Below are 14,560 nucleotides of genomic sequence, written 5' to 3'. Positions count from 1 at the left end.
TCCAATGTGCACTTTCCATAGCTGTCCCTGCCACCAGTGTCTGCTTGTGCTCACTTGTGAGTTGTGAATCACCAGGTGCCAATCCAACTAACTGGCTAACATGACCCACCGAAGTGCAATTATTTGCACTGGTGCTTGGCTGTATGTCCTGTGATAGTGCAGCCTCGGAAGGAATGAGGAATCAATGTCATCCATCTCTGCACATTCTTCTTCAACGCGTGAAAGCCCTGGAAGACAACAGAAAGCGTTATGAATTAGTCATGGCAAAGTAACAATCTTGCCAATGACCATACTCAGGTTTCTCACAGTTCAGTCATTGATGAAATAAAGTCATCATGAGTGTGAAAGATGATTAAATTCTGTCACCAGGCATTTGTGGGTTCCCAGTCTATCCCTCTCTGACAAGTGGCCCATTTACCTCCACGGCTTCCTTTTCTGCATCTGTCAGCTGGATTTTCTGTGGATGGCCACCTCCAGTCCTCACCCTCTCCTTTGCGTTTTACTCTCTCTTCTCCTACAAGGGGCAAAAGAACAAACCTGTGAGTAACTCAAGATGACGTATTCACCCGATGGATGCAGTGCATTGGGTGAGGCTGACAAACAGACAGATGCATAAGAGGGTGACTATCAGACGGATGTATCACATTGCGTCAGGATTGGGGTGAGTGATAGAGGTGGGTGCATAAATGGGGAGGTGAGGAAGTGCATAGAAAGTGAAGGATGATTACTGCTGAAATTTAAGTGGGTGTGAGGAGTGATGTGATGGAGTAGGCTGGCCAAGACAGAGCGAGAGGGGGGCTGTTTTACACCACAGGATGTGAGTGAATCAGCAACTGTACTCACTTTTCCTGACCTCGTTAATTCATTAAATCGCTTCCTGCACTGCAGCCAAGACCTGGGCACCATGTTCCTGCTGCTCACCTCTTCTGCCACCTTCAGCCACACCGTATTGGTCACAGAACCGGGTTTCTTCCTCCCATTGCTGAGGTAAATTATCTCCCGCCTGGTTCTCACTGCACCCAGCAGTACTTCAAACGAAGCATCTGTTAACCAGGGTGCTGCCTTTGCTCTCTTTGAATCCATAGCTTTATTTTTTCCTTTCTCCTCCAAAATCCATTTTTCCATTGGCCATTTAAATAGCGCTCTTCAGATTGTGTCATGCGGGTGTGTATTACGCCCGCTGTGCAGCTTGGAGACACGAAACCCGGAAGCAAAAATAATTATCTTCAATTGAGTTGCGACCGCAGATTCCGACACGCTCAATTCACTCCAGGTTTCCCACCCGAAAATCTACTCTGTCCCCAGCTCCAGGTGAAAATCTTGCTCCAGGTATCTGGGTCATTAGCGGTGAACCAGATTGATTGTTCCATAAACAGAGCCTGCAGCAAAATAACTGAGGGATTATCACTTTCATTCATTGCTGAAAGAGCTCTGTGCTCTGCCAACTTCTGCTGGCTTAACGCCAACTGGAATGTGATTATATTGCCAAAGGTCTGCTCACTGTTTCCTTGTGAATTTCAGGGACTTTTCAAAGTGTCAGCACAGGAGACAAACTGCTGCTTTAGCTTCTAACCTGCCATTAAACTATCTGCACATCTAGAGAGGGAGCAATCCGGAACGAGACAGACCTGGAAGTCAGGCTCAGCCTCTCCTACTCTGACTTTACAAGATATTTACGGACACAGAAGGCTATTCATCCCATCTTAATTCATCATCCAGAAAGACTGCAGTCTCACCCATTGCTGCGTCTATTTGTTCCCTAAATGATTGTGTTTTTTTGCCTTTGCTACTCTATCCAGGAGTTCATTCCATGTATTGATCAGTCTCTGTGTGAAAAACATCCTGACATCAGTCTTAAATGTACCTTTTAAACTAAATTGAGAGAGTTGGACGGAGGGACACTGGTTCAAACTAGTAACGGTATAATTCCAGATTTACCTTTCCCATTCCCTTGACTCTCACATACCCGTATAAAATCATTTCTCAGAAACCACTTTTCCAGGCTGAAAATCTCAAGTCCCTCCAACCATTCCTCGTAACTCAGGTCCCTGACATTAGGATCAATCTTGTGGTTCATTATCTTGTGGCTTGAATGTCTCCTTTATTTAAGTGGCGTAGGCAGGATAATTTTTTTTATTGGCGTTGGGAGGGTGGGGAGGGGGGGTTGTTTAGACATGAGCTTGCCAGACAAAAAAAAACTACTTCAAAAGGTCTATTTTTCAGAATAGGAATTTCATAGTTAGGTTCAAAAAGAAACATTTTTACCTCCATAAATCTAACAATTTACATAAAGCAAATGAAAAAAAAAAAAAATTTTGTTTGACAAAAACTCTAACCGGCAAACTCCGGTTAAATGTCGCTAGTCTATCAATAACTTCGCTACTATTCACTGCAATATCCCCCCAGTGAACGTTTAGAATTGCAAGCCTAACTAATCGGTTATTACTGATCAAATTGTGGAACTGACTAGCTCTGGAAGAACATCTGTTGTTTCTGTGTTCTAGCAAATGATCGAAGGCATGGTCCGATTAAAAAAAAATCATAGAAATTTCGGGGTGTGTTTGAACACCCTGAACAATCCCCACCTAAGCCACTGCTTGTTTCTCAGTGACTAGAACTGGACACATTACCCGAGGTGTGGTCTGACCAGAGCACTGTGCAGTTTGATCATGATTTTCATCTTCACCACCTGTGTGGTAATATGGTGGAACAGATTGCCCGCCCTTTATAGAACCTGTCAGATTTTCATTCCATTGAAATGAATGCAATAAAAAGCAAATGGGTTCTATAAAGAGCAGGCAATCTGTTCCGCCAGATTACTGCCCAGGTGGTTACGATGAAAATCTATCCCATCGTCTACAATTTTAGCTATGTAGTTTGACATTCTTTATTGATTGCTGCTCTGCATTGGTTGGACACGTTGAGCATTGAATCTATTAAGCCTCCTAGGACTCTTTCAACTTCACCTGTCGCTATTTTAACACCATTCATGGAGTAAATATGTTGCCCATTTTTCCTTCCTACCTGCAGTACTTTACACTTGTCTGTCTGCATTAAACCTCACCTGCCGTTGTTCGGTTCACTCACATAATTTAACTAATTTGTAATTTCTAAGTTGCCCCCTTCAATCCCACTGCCCCATCTAGTTTGGTATCATCTGCAAATTTGCAATTAATCACTTATTCAAAAAACTCCATTACATTTGTCATACACAACTTGCCTTTAACAACTCTGTGCTGGGTTCAGTCTCTTACCTGTTGGAACTCCATCAATCTCAGTCAGGGTAAACCCAGCGAGGAACACACTCAGGAAACACATGGGCATCATTCTGAAAGAAAAAATTCTGTACATGAGTCAGGGACTGGGCTGACAGTTCAAAGAAGAAACTAGTGATAATTAAGCTCCTCACCAGAAGAAACATAGATGCATAGAAAATAGGAGCAGGAGTAGGCCATTTGGCCCTTCGAGCCTGCTCTGCCATTCAGTATGATCATGGCTGATCCCCTACCTCAATACCATATTCCCACTCTCTCCCCATACCCCTTGATGCCTTTTGTGTCTAGAAATCTATCTAGCTCCTTCTTAAATATATTCAGTGACTTGGCCTCCACAACCTTCTGTGCTAGAGAATTCCACAGGTTCACCATCCTCTGAGTGAAGAAATTTCTCCTCATCTCAGTCCTAAATGTCCTATCCCGTATCCTGAGACTGTGACCCCTCATTCTGGACCCCCCCAGCCAGGGGAAACATCCTCTCTGCATCCAGTCTGTCTAGACCTGTCAGAATTTTATATGTTTCAATGAGATTCCCTCTCATTCTTCTAAATGCAAGTGAATACCGGCAGAGTCGACCCAATCTCTCCTCATACGACAGTCCTGCCATTCCAGGAATCAGTCTGGTGAACCTTCGCTCTACTCCCTCTATGGCAAGTATATCCTTTCTTAGGTAAGGAGATCGAAACTGCACACAACACTCCAGGTGTAGTCTCACCAAGGCCCTGTATAACTGCAGTAAGACATAGTTTCTCCCTATCTACTCTATCAAATCCTTCAGTCATCTTAAACACCTCAATTAGATCACCCCTTAGTCTTCCTTACTCAAGGGAATGCAAACCAAGTCTATGCAACCTGGCCTCATAAATTAACCCTTTCAGCCCCGGTATCATTCTGGTGAATCTGCGCTGCACCCCCCATCAAGGCCCTTCGTGAGGTGTGCTTCCCAGAACTGAACACAGTACTCCAGATGCGGTTTAACCAGAGCTTTATACAACTGTTGCATAACATACACCCCTATGTATTCCAACCCCCTTGAGATAAAGGCCAAATATCCATTAGCCTTTTAAATTATTTTTTGCACCTGTCCATTGGCTTTCAGTGATTTCTGTACATGGACACCTAAATCTCTCTGCTCCTCCACAGTTCCCAGCTTCTCACCATTTAGAAAATACTCTGATTTATCTTTCTTAGGTCCAAAGTATATGACCTCACACTTCCCCACATTGAACTCCAAATGCCACAGTTTTGCCCACTCACTTAATTTATCAATGTCCCTTTGCAACTTTCCACTTCCATCTACACTACTTACTCTGCCACTTAACTTAGTGTCATCGTCAATATAATCCTTCAAGTTTGAGCTCTAGAATATCAACTGAAAAATATCAGTAAGTCACTTCTGAAAAAGATGACATGACCAGAAATGCACCAACCTCCTTCCAAAAATCTGATGAAGAAGGAGATTTATGATCGGAAAACTTAACTGGAAAGTCTCACTCTCACATTGCAATCTATATTATTCTAGGTAACACTCTCGCATTAATCACATAACAGTCTAATATTACAATATCAAATTGCACTCATGCTACAGTCTAACATTACATTCTGACATTACACTCATATTATACTCTCACATTAGTTTGCGATTACAATCTCACATGACAATCAAGTGTTACAATTTACATTATTCAAGGTTACATTCTTATATTACAGTCTAACATTGTACTCCATATTACATTCTACACTATTCCAGGTCCTATCTTACATTACAGTCTCACCTTACACTAGGTTACAGTCTAACATTACACATATATTACAGTCTAAATTTCTATTCCCAAATTTCATAGTCTAACGTTCCACACACATTACAGTGTAAATTTGCATTGTTTCATTCTACATTATTCATCCTGGCCAACCACATTTCACAGATGATGTTCTTCCTGATCCCATGAGCTACAGGTGTTCAGGTGCTTGTGTTTCATGGGTATCTGGTCGCTTGGCTGTAACTCATATACAAATGAGTATAATACGTTACAAAAAGGGGAAAGTATTCTATTCCACAGCAATATAATTTTCACCTAAGGAAAGAACTTGCATTTATATAGCACCTTATCAGACGCTTAGGTCATCCCAATGTGCTTCACAGCCAATTAATTACTTCTAAAGTGCAGTCATAGTTGTTATGTAGACAAATGTGGCAGCCAATTGTGGTCAAAATCTCACAAACAGCAAATGAATGAATGACTAGATAATTTGCTTTTTGGTAGTGTTGGTTGAGGGAAGAATGTTTTCCAGGAGATCCAGAACATACAGTATGGTAACACGAGCATCAACCATACGTGTACAGTTTTATAACCTGTACTAATGTTCACTTATTACCCTTAGGAACAGAAAGGAAGAGATCGTCAACTCCTTTCCTTCTGATCAAATAATTGGATAGAGAAGTAGGGAGGTACGAGGTGGCAGCACACTCATGGGGGTGAATATTGGGTCATACGCTGTAAGAATGAAACTTGTGCAGTTTATAAATGTTAGTCTGTTCCTGAGATTGTGCACTATCGTTAACTCCTCTGCTTTCTTTCTTACACATAATAAATCATGTGTTTTTGTGGAGATTCTAAACCTTTATGATTATTCCAGAATTTAGGACTATTTTCTTATTTTTTTTTCAGTTCCGGCCATCTTGTTTGGGGGAAGGGAAGGCGTGATTCTAACCCTTGGCAATCGATCAGTAGATACACATCTGTGTTATAAAGGAACAAGGAAAGAAAATGTAAATTCCTTGGAATCTGTTGGCAGATGGATATCTGAAAACTTGGTGAAATGGTGGGAGAGCGAGGGGAGAGAAGGTTGAATCCCTAGTAGTTTAGGTGGTGTATATATCTGTCCCAGATTTAATGGAGAGGAGGGAATACAACAATGGTCTAATGGAAGAAGGAAATCTTCTAGCTGATCTGCACCAATTTGTGCTGGCGTATTTCAGAGCCATGGCAACCTATTGGTTAGTGGGCCAGTTATGTTGGTCTTTTGGTAGATGTGTGTCACCAAGGAAGTCTATTGATTGGTATGTGCCTATTGGTTAATGTGTGACAGAGTGATGGAAGTCTATTGCTTGGTATACGTCAGTCATGACAGTCGACTGGTTGGTGTGCATTAGATTTTGAAGTCTATTGGTGGTTGATGACTGTCAGCCATGAAAGTCTATTGTTTGATGTGTGTCGGAGTTCCTGGTACTTTAATTGAAGCTCATCCCCATCTGAGAACCTGTTATTTCATTAGAAATTTCAAGCTTAGATTTTGAAAATCCATATTTTAGAACCATGCAATCCAGATTACAAACTCAAATATAATTGAATGGTCAGCACATACTGAATACACTAGATCAGATACCTTGGCATGGTGTAGGGATAAAGATTAATGCATCTTTTTAATATTTCCAGTAACTTCACTTCCCTGTTCTGGTTAAGCTCTCCATATCAACAATGACTGACAAATTGGCTGGGAGCTCTCACTTTTGAATTTCTGTGTGTCATCGGGAGTTGGATGAGGTTGAGTCAGCCAGTCAGATCGAGCTTGGTTTGCACTGATAACAACGGTCGGATTGGGTCCTAGCTGAAAATGTGGTTGTGTTAATAAAGGGGACATATGGCTGCATTCTCTGCACCCCTCCTAAATCCACCACTGCATTCAGTCAGTACTCTATTCAAACTTTGACATAAGAACATAAGAAATAGGAGCAGGAGTAGGCCAATCGGCCCCTCGAGCCTGCTCCGCCATTCAATAAGATCATGGCTGATCTGATCCTAACCTCAAATCTAAATTCATGTCCAATTTCCTGCCCGCTTCCCGTAACCCCTAATTCCCTTTACTTCGAGGAAACTGTCTTTTTCTGTTTTAAATTTATTTAATGATGTAGCTTCCACAGCTTCCTGGGGCAGCAAATTCCACAGACCTACTACCCTCTGAGTGAAGAAGTTTCTCCTCATCTCAGTTTTGAAAGAGCAGCCCCTTATTCTAAGATTATGCCCCCTAGTTCTAGTTTCACCCACCCTTGGGAACATCCTTACCGCATCCACCCGATCAAGCCCCTTAACAATCTTATATGTTTCAATAAGATCGCCTCTCATTCTTCTGAACTCCAATGAGTAGAGTCCCAATCTACTCAACCTCTCCTCATATGTCCACCCCCTCATCCCGGGGATTAACCGAATGAACCTTCTTTGTACTGCCTCGAGAGCAAGTATGTCTTTTCTTAAGTATGGAGACCAAAACTGTATGCAGTATTCCAGGTGCGGTCTCACCAATACCCAATATAACTGCAGCAATACCTCCCTGTTTTTATATTCCATCCCCCGAGCAATAAAAGCCAACATTCCGTTGGCCTTCTTGATTACCTGCTGCACCTGCATACTAACTTTTTGATTTTCTTGCACTAGGACCCCCAGATCCCTTTGTACTGCAGTACTTTCCAGTTTCTCGTCATTAAGATAATAACTTGCTCTCTGATTTTTCCTGCCAAAGTGCATAACCTCACATTTTCCAATATTGTATTGCATCTGCCAAATCTCCACCCACTCACCCAGCCTGTCTATATCCCCTTGTAGGTTTTTATGTCCTCCTCACTTTCCACTTTCCCTCCCATCTTTGTATCATCTGCAAACTTTGATATGTTACACTCGGTCCCCTCCTCCAAATCGTTAATATAGATTGTAAAGAGTTGGGGACCCAGCACCGACCCCTGTGGAACACCACTGACTACTGGTTGCCAGTCCGAGAATGAACCATTTATCCCAACTCTCTGCTTCCTGTTAGATAACCAATCCTCCACCCATGCCAGAATATTACCCCCAATCCAGTGATTCTTTATCTTGAGCAATAATCTTTTATGTGGCACCTTGTCGAATGCCTTCTGGAAGTCCAAATACACTACGTCCACTGGTTCCCCTTTATCCACCCTGTACGTTATGTCCTCAAAGAACTCAAGCAAATTTGTCAGACATGACTTCCCCTTCGTAAAGCCATGCTGACTTTGTCCTATTAAATTACGTTTATCCAAATGTTCCGTTACTGTCTCCTTAATAATAGACTCCAAAATTTTATCCACCACAGATGTTAGGCTAACTGGTCTATAATTTCCAGCCTTCTGCCTACTACCCTTTTTAAATAAGGGTGTTACATTAGCAGTTTTCCAATCTGTTGGGACCTTTGCCGAGTCCAGAGAATTTTGGAAAATTATTACCAAAGCATCCACAATCCCTACTGCAACTTCCCTCAAGACCCTAGGATGTAAGCCATCAGGTCCAGGGGATTTATCCGCCTTGAGTCCCATTAATTTACTGAGTACCAATTCCTTAGTGATTTTAATCGTATTTAGCTCCTCCCCCCCTAGAGCCCCCTGTTTGTCCAGTGTTGGGATATTCTTAGTGTCCTCTACCGTAAAGACTGAAACAAAATATTTGTTCAGCATTTTTGCCATCTCCATGTTTCCCACCATTAATTTCCCGGTCTCATCCTCTAAGGGACCTACATTTGCCTTAGCCACCATTTTTCTTTTTATATAACTATAGAAACTCTTGCTATCTGTTTTTATATAGATATACTAACTGTCATTACAAGGTCAGGAGTGAAGCTTTACTAACTGTCATTACAAGGTCAGGAGTGAAGATATACTAACTGTCATTACAAGTGAAGATATACTGTAGAAACTCTTGCTATCTGTTTTTATATTTTTTGCTAATTTATTTTCATAATCTATCTTCCCTTTCTTAATCAATCCTTTCGTTACTTTTTGCTGTCTTTTGAAGACTTCCCAATCTTCTATCCTCCCACTAAGTTTGGCAACCTTATATGTCCTTGTTTTTAGTTGGATACTATCCTTAATTTCTTTACTTAGCCACGGATGGCTGTCATTTCTTTTACACCCTTTTTTCCTCAGTGGAATATATATTTTTTGAAAGTTGTAAAATAACTCCTTAAATGAACACCACTGCTCATGTACCGTCTTACCCTTTAATCTATTTTCCCAGTCCACTTTAATCAATTCCGCTCTCATACCATCATACCATCATACCATCATAGTTTCCTTTATTCAAGCTCAGTATGCTTGTTTGAGAACCAACCTTCTCACCCTCTAATTGGATATGGAATGTAACCATGTTATGGTCACTCATTCCAAGGGGATCCTTAACTAGGACATTATTAATTAATCCTGGCTCATGACACAGGACCAGGTCCAAGGTTGCCTGCGCCTTGTAGGATCAGTTACATACTGCTCAAGAAATCCATCCCTAATACACTCAATAAGCTCTTCCTCAAGGCTGCCCTGCCCAATTTGATTTGTCCAGTTGATATGATAGTTAAAATCACCCATAATTATAGCTGTTCCCTTATTACATGCCTTGACTATTTCCTGATTAATACTTCTTCCAGCAGAATTGCAAATATTAGGAGGCCTATATACTACGCCCACTAGTGTTTTTTCCCCTTATTATTCCTTATCTCTACCCAAACTGTTTCATTGTCCTGATCCTTTGTCCCAATATCATTTCTCTGTATTACAGTGATTCCTTCCTTTATTAACATCTCCCCTTCCTTCCTGCCTGTCCTTCCTGATTGTTAAATACCCTGGCATATTTAATTCCCAGTCGTTGTCACCCTGCAGCCATGTTTCTGTAATGGCCACAAGATCATACCCATACGTGGTTATTTGTGCCGTTAACTCGTCCATTTTGTTATGAATGCTACGTGCATTCAGATAAAGAACGTTCAAATATGTTTTGTGACACTTAGTTCCTGCTTTTTCCTTTTTTAACACTTTACCTTTTACTCCATAGCTTCTGTCCCTTCCTGACACGCTTTCCTCTGTCTCCCTGCTCAGGTTCCCAACCCCCTGCCACAGCTTTGATGCTGGGTTAATCGCCTTACGCCTTCTAGTTTTTATTTTTTCTGTCGTGCCTAAAGTACACTTTCTTTCCACTGCTCTACGCTTTTCCCTCTCACTTGTTCTTGAACAACTGTTTGTACTATTTGTATTGTAGATTTCCCCTGGGTCTTCCCCTCTCTTGCTGCTCTCAACTTTATTCTCTTCTGACTCCCCACTCAGGTTCCCATCCCCCTGCCACTCTAGTTTAAACCTTCCCCAACAGCACTAGCAAACACCCCCGCGAGGACATTGGTCCCGGTCCTACTCTGGTGTAACCCGTCACGCTTGTACAGGTCCCACCTTCCCCAGAACCGGTCCCAATGTCCCAGGAATCTAAATCCCTCCCTCCTACACCATCCCTGCAGCCACGCATTCATCCTGTCTATTCTCCTGTTCCTATACTCACTAGCACGTGGCACTGGTAGTAATCCTGAGATCACTACCTTTGAAGTCCTGCTTTTTAATTTATCTCCTAACTCCTTAAATTCACCTTGCAGGACCTCATCCCATTTTTTTACCTTTGTTGTTGGTACCAATATGGACCACGACTACTGGCTGTTCACCCTCCCCCTCCAGAATGCCCTGCAGCCACTCCGTGACATTCTTGACCCTAGCACCAGGGAGGCAACATACCATCCTGGAGTCACGTTTGCGGCCGCAGAAACGCCTATCTGTTCCCCTTACAATTGAATCCCCTATCACTATAGCCCTGCCATTCTTCTTCCTCCCCTCCTGTGCAGCAGAGCCACCCGTAGTGCACCGAACCTGGCTCTTGCTGCTTTCCCCTGATAAGCCATCTCCCCCAACAGTATCTAAAGCAGAATATCTGTTTGAGAGGGAGATGGCCCCAGGGGACTCCTGCTCCACCTGCCTAGTCCTTTTACTCTGCCTGGCGGTCACCCATTTCCTTTCTGCCTGTGTAATCTTTACCTGCGGTTTGACCACCTCACTGAACGTGCTATCCACGATAGTCTCAGCATCGCGGATGCTCCACAGTGAATCCACCCGCAGCTCCAGCTCCAAAATGTGGTTAACCAGTAGCTGCAGCTGGACACACTTCCTGCACACATGGTCGCCAGGGACACTGGTAGTGTCCATGACTTCCCACATAGTGCAGGAGGAGCATATCACGGGTGCGAGCTGTGCTGCCATGACTTGCCTTGGACTCTCAGACTCTCCTCCCGCTCTAGGTCTCTCCTTTAATACTGTGCTCACCTCTCAGACTCTCCTGCCTCACCTGTGATGTCGCACAGTAGTTGTCTCTTGTTGCAGGTCTGTTGCTGCTTTTATTCCCCAATCTCAGTCTTCTACTCTCAGGTCCACTGCCGCTCTGGGGAAAAAGTTAGGAAAAGCAAGGCAAAGCAGCACCTCCTTCCCCCACTTCACCGAACTCCCACACGTACCAAACTCTCAGTTCACACTGTGTTGTCCGCACACATCTTGCTTGTCCTTTGTAATAATAACTCACTGCTGTGAATGCGAGTACAAAGCTGAACCTTCCTTGTTAGCATTAGCTGAGCAAATCTGATAGATTCCATATAGGTTGGATTGCCTTTTAACCAAACCTTAACAATCCTTAACCAACAAAATCTTGGTTTGGACTCATTTCTGCACAACCATCACAAAAGGAAGCCATTCAGCCCATCATGTCTGCGCCAGTTCTTTGCTAGAGCAATCCAAAACTTACCCCTCTCTCCTCCAGTCTCCCTATAGCCCTGTATCTTCCTCTGATTCAACTATTTATTCACTTTTCCCTTATAGGATGCAATGGTTTCTGGCTCAACTATTCCCTGTGGCAAAGCATTCCATGTTTAAACAACTCTCTGCATAAAATAAATTTCTCTCTCTGTGACAATTTTAAATTGATGACCTCTTGTCAATGGAACCCCAGAGGAAATGGTCTTTCCCTATACACCCTGTCAAAACCCTTCATAATATTCAAACTATAATAAATCTCCTCTGCTCCAGTGTAAATAGTCCCAATATCTCAAGTCTCTCCTCATATCTAGTTTCCCAACCCTGATATCATCCTATTGTCCCTAGTGAGATCTTCTTGACCCTGTTGAGATCCAGAAACATATTTCAATGGAGCAAAATTGTGAGCCATCCTAATGTAAGAGGAAGGTCTGTTACTGCTTTCTAACAGTTTTGTTCTCTAGTTACTCATCCTCAGTTAAATTTAGCCCAGAGAGGAACAACTCAGGTTCAAACTAGAGATGGGTAATTTTCGAATAACTGGTACTTAAAGCATTAAATACCATAAGGTGTACATAGGCTTCTGCACAGACACACACTACACAATCATATGTGGGATATTTAATCAGTCTCACTATTAATGACCAGGTCCCCAATTAGTGTCACATTAAAACTACAGCACAGGAACAGGCCATTCCGCTCAACTGGTCTATGCCGGCGTTTATGCTCCACATGAGCCTCTTCCCTCCCTACTTCATCTAACCCGATCAAGATACCCTTCCATCCCTTTCCCCCTCATGTGCTTATCTAGCTTCCCCTTAAATGCATCTGTGCTATTTGCCTCAACTACTCCATGTGGCAGCGCGTTCCACATTCTTACCACTCTTTGGGTAAAGAAGTTTCTCCTGAATTCCCCATTGGGTTTATTAGCAATTATTTTATATTTATGACCTTTAGTTTTGGACTCCCCCACAAGTGTAAATATTTTCTCTACCTCTACCCTATCAAACCCGATCATTAACTTAAAGACCTCTATCAGGTCACCCCTCAGCCTTCTCTTTTCTACAGAAAAGAGCCTCAGCCTGTTCAGCCTATCCTTTCAGTTCCGGTATCATCCTTGTGAATCTTTTTTGTATGCCATCCAATGCCTCTATATACTTACTATAATATGGAAACTAGAACTGTGCACAATACTCCAAGTGTGGTCTAACCAAGGTTCTATACAAGTTTAACCTAACATCCTTGCTTTTCAATTCTATTCCTCTAGAAATGAACCCTAGTGCTTGATTTGACTTTTATTTATTAACCTGCGTCGCTACTTTTAGCGATTTTAGTGGTAACAAAAATAGTTCAGATGCTTTCACTTTAACCTATAGGGCATTACTTCTTGGTGACTGAAAACACAAGGTAAGTAGAGTTAAAAGCCCAATTTACTTAGAGTGTTGCCTATCTTTTGACTGATAACCCATTTTCTGACATGCCAAACAATGGTTTATGGATTACTGTAGTGTGTAATGTTATCTGGGGTAGGGCAGTGGTAATGTCACCAGAGGCTAACTTGAAATGGTGATCAGCCCAAAATTAGCACAGCTGGGTACCACATAGGGAAAACGTTAAACGTATTCAGTACTGGCCTCAGTGGGACGGAGCTTCACTTCTGGCATTCTATATTTTTCATACACTAGATCCACCTGGCACAGGTATTTCTCATTCGCCTGTTTGTCAAAGTTATTCCTCAGTTCAGGTCAGTTTACCTCACAGCAATAAAAAAAAATGAATTTTGTCTGTCCCCTCACCAGCAGAACAGTGCATATCCTACATTCCCAGCTATGTTAGCAACTACCTACGGTTATGTATGGCTGGAAAGGGCTAATTTACAGAATTAATCATCTTTATAAACTGCAATTATTACAAAAAACACGGTTACAAACCCAACAGCACAGAACTGAGTTCGTCAAACAGGGTATAGATTGGTGCTATTAACCCAATAACTTTCCAATTGAACCCGTTTTAAAGCGACTCATTCAAACTCATTTACCCACCTTTAGAGATGGCACCATCAAATCGCACCTGCAACCTTCCAGATCCAGTGGCTCAGAGAATTGGTATTTCAGGTCTTGATTTAAATTGTGTTGAGTGATCACGTGAGAATGGTGACCTTTTGAAGCAAGATTTAATTTCCAGTAAGGAAGGAGTTTCCCATGAAGGTGGAGTGAGACAGATAAGCAAAGCATTTGGGTTGTTAGGGCAGCAACTTACATTATGTAATTCCCCCAAACCTTTCTCAAAGTTGTGACATACATGGATTCCAGCCATTATTTCTTCATATGCTGAGAACAATGGCTGTGGAGATGCAGTACACCAGTCAACAAATGTCTGGTTTTTACTTAGAGACTGCGATGAATTGCTAAAGCCCTTGCCCATGTTCAAATGCTCTCCTCACCAACAAAACTCAGCTGATCTACAACTTGTGGCCTGAGTTCTTTCCTACACAATGCCCTGCACACACATTGCCCCTGTCCTTGGTGGGTTTCTTTGGCTCCCAGTGCCCCAGGGAATTTATTTCAGAATTCTCCTCACTTACCGCCCCATTAGTCTACTCTCAATCATCAGCAAAGTGATGGAAGGTGTCGTCGACAGTGCTATCAAGTGGCACTTACTCACCAATAAC

The 14,560-nt window shown here is 42.4% G+C and overlaps 1 protein-coding gene across 7 annotated transcripts in view; it reads right to left on the bottom strand.

Annotated features, from left to right (window-relative positions):
• Positions 1-14,016, bottom strand: part of LOC137344879 (eosinophil peroxidase-like) — a 57,485-nt gene extending 43,469 nt beyond the window's left edge. For 4 of the 7 annotated variants that reach the window (XM_068008116.1, XM_068008118.1, XM_068008120.1 and 1 more), the window contains exons 1-2: positions 13,932-14,016; positions 3,255-3,328 (exon numbers count right to left, since the gene is read on the bottom strand). In XM_068008116.1, coding sequence (XP_067864217.1) covers positions 3,255-3,269 — 15 coding nt within the window. In that variant the 5' untranslated portion in view covers positions 3,270-3,328; positions 13,932-14,016. Of the gene's footprint in view, positions 1-3,254; positions 3,329-11,431; positions 11,660-13,931 lie in introns of those variants that run through there. The other 3 variants (XM_068008121.1, XM_068008117.1, XM_068008119.1) reach the window with 3 other exon arrangements.
• Positions 14,017-14,560: the final 544 nt, after the last annotated feature.

The sequence above is a fragment of the Heptranchias perlo genome, chromosome 28 (assembly GCF_035084215.1).
Source record: "Heptranchias perlo isolate sHepPer1 chromosome 28, sHepPer1.hap1, whole genome shotgun sequence".
In the NCBI taxonomy this organism is placed as follows: domain Eukaryota; kingdom Metazoa; phylum Chordata; class Chondrichthyes; order Hexanchiformes; family Hexanchidae; genus Heptranchias; species Heptranchias perlo.
The sequence above is the reverse complement of the archived record's forward strand: the minus strand, read 5'-3'. Positions and strand labels throughout refer to the sequence as shown.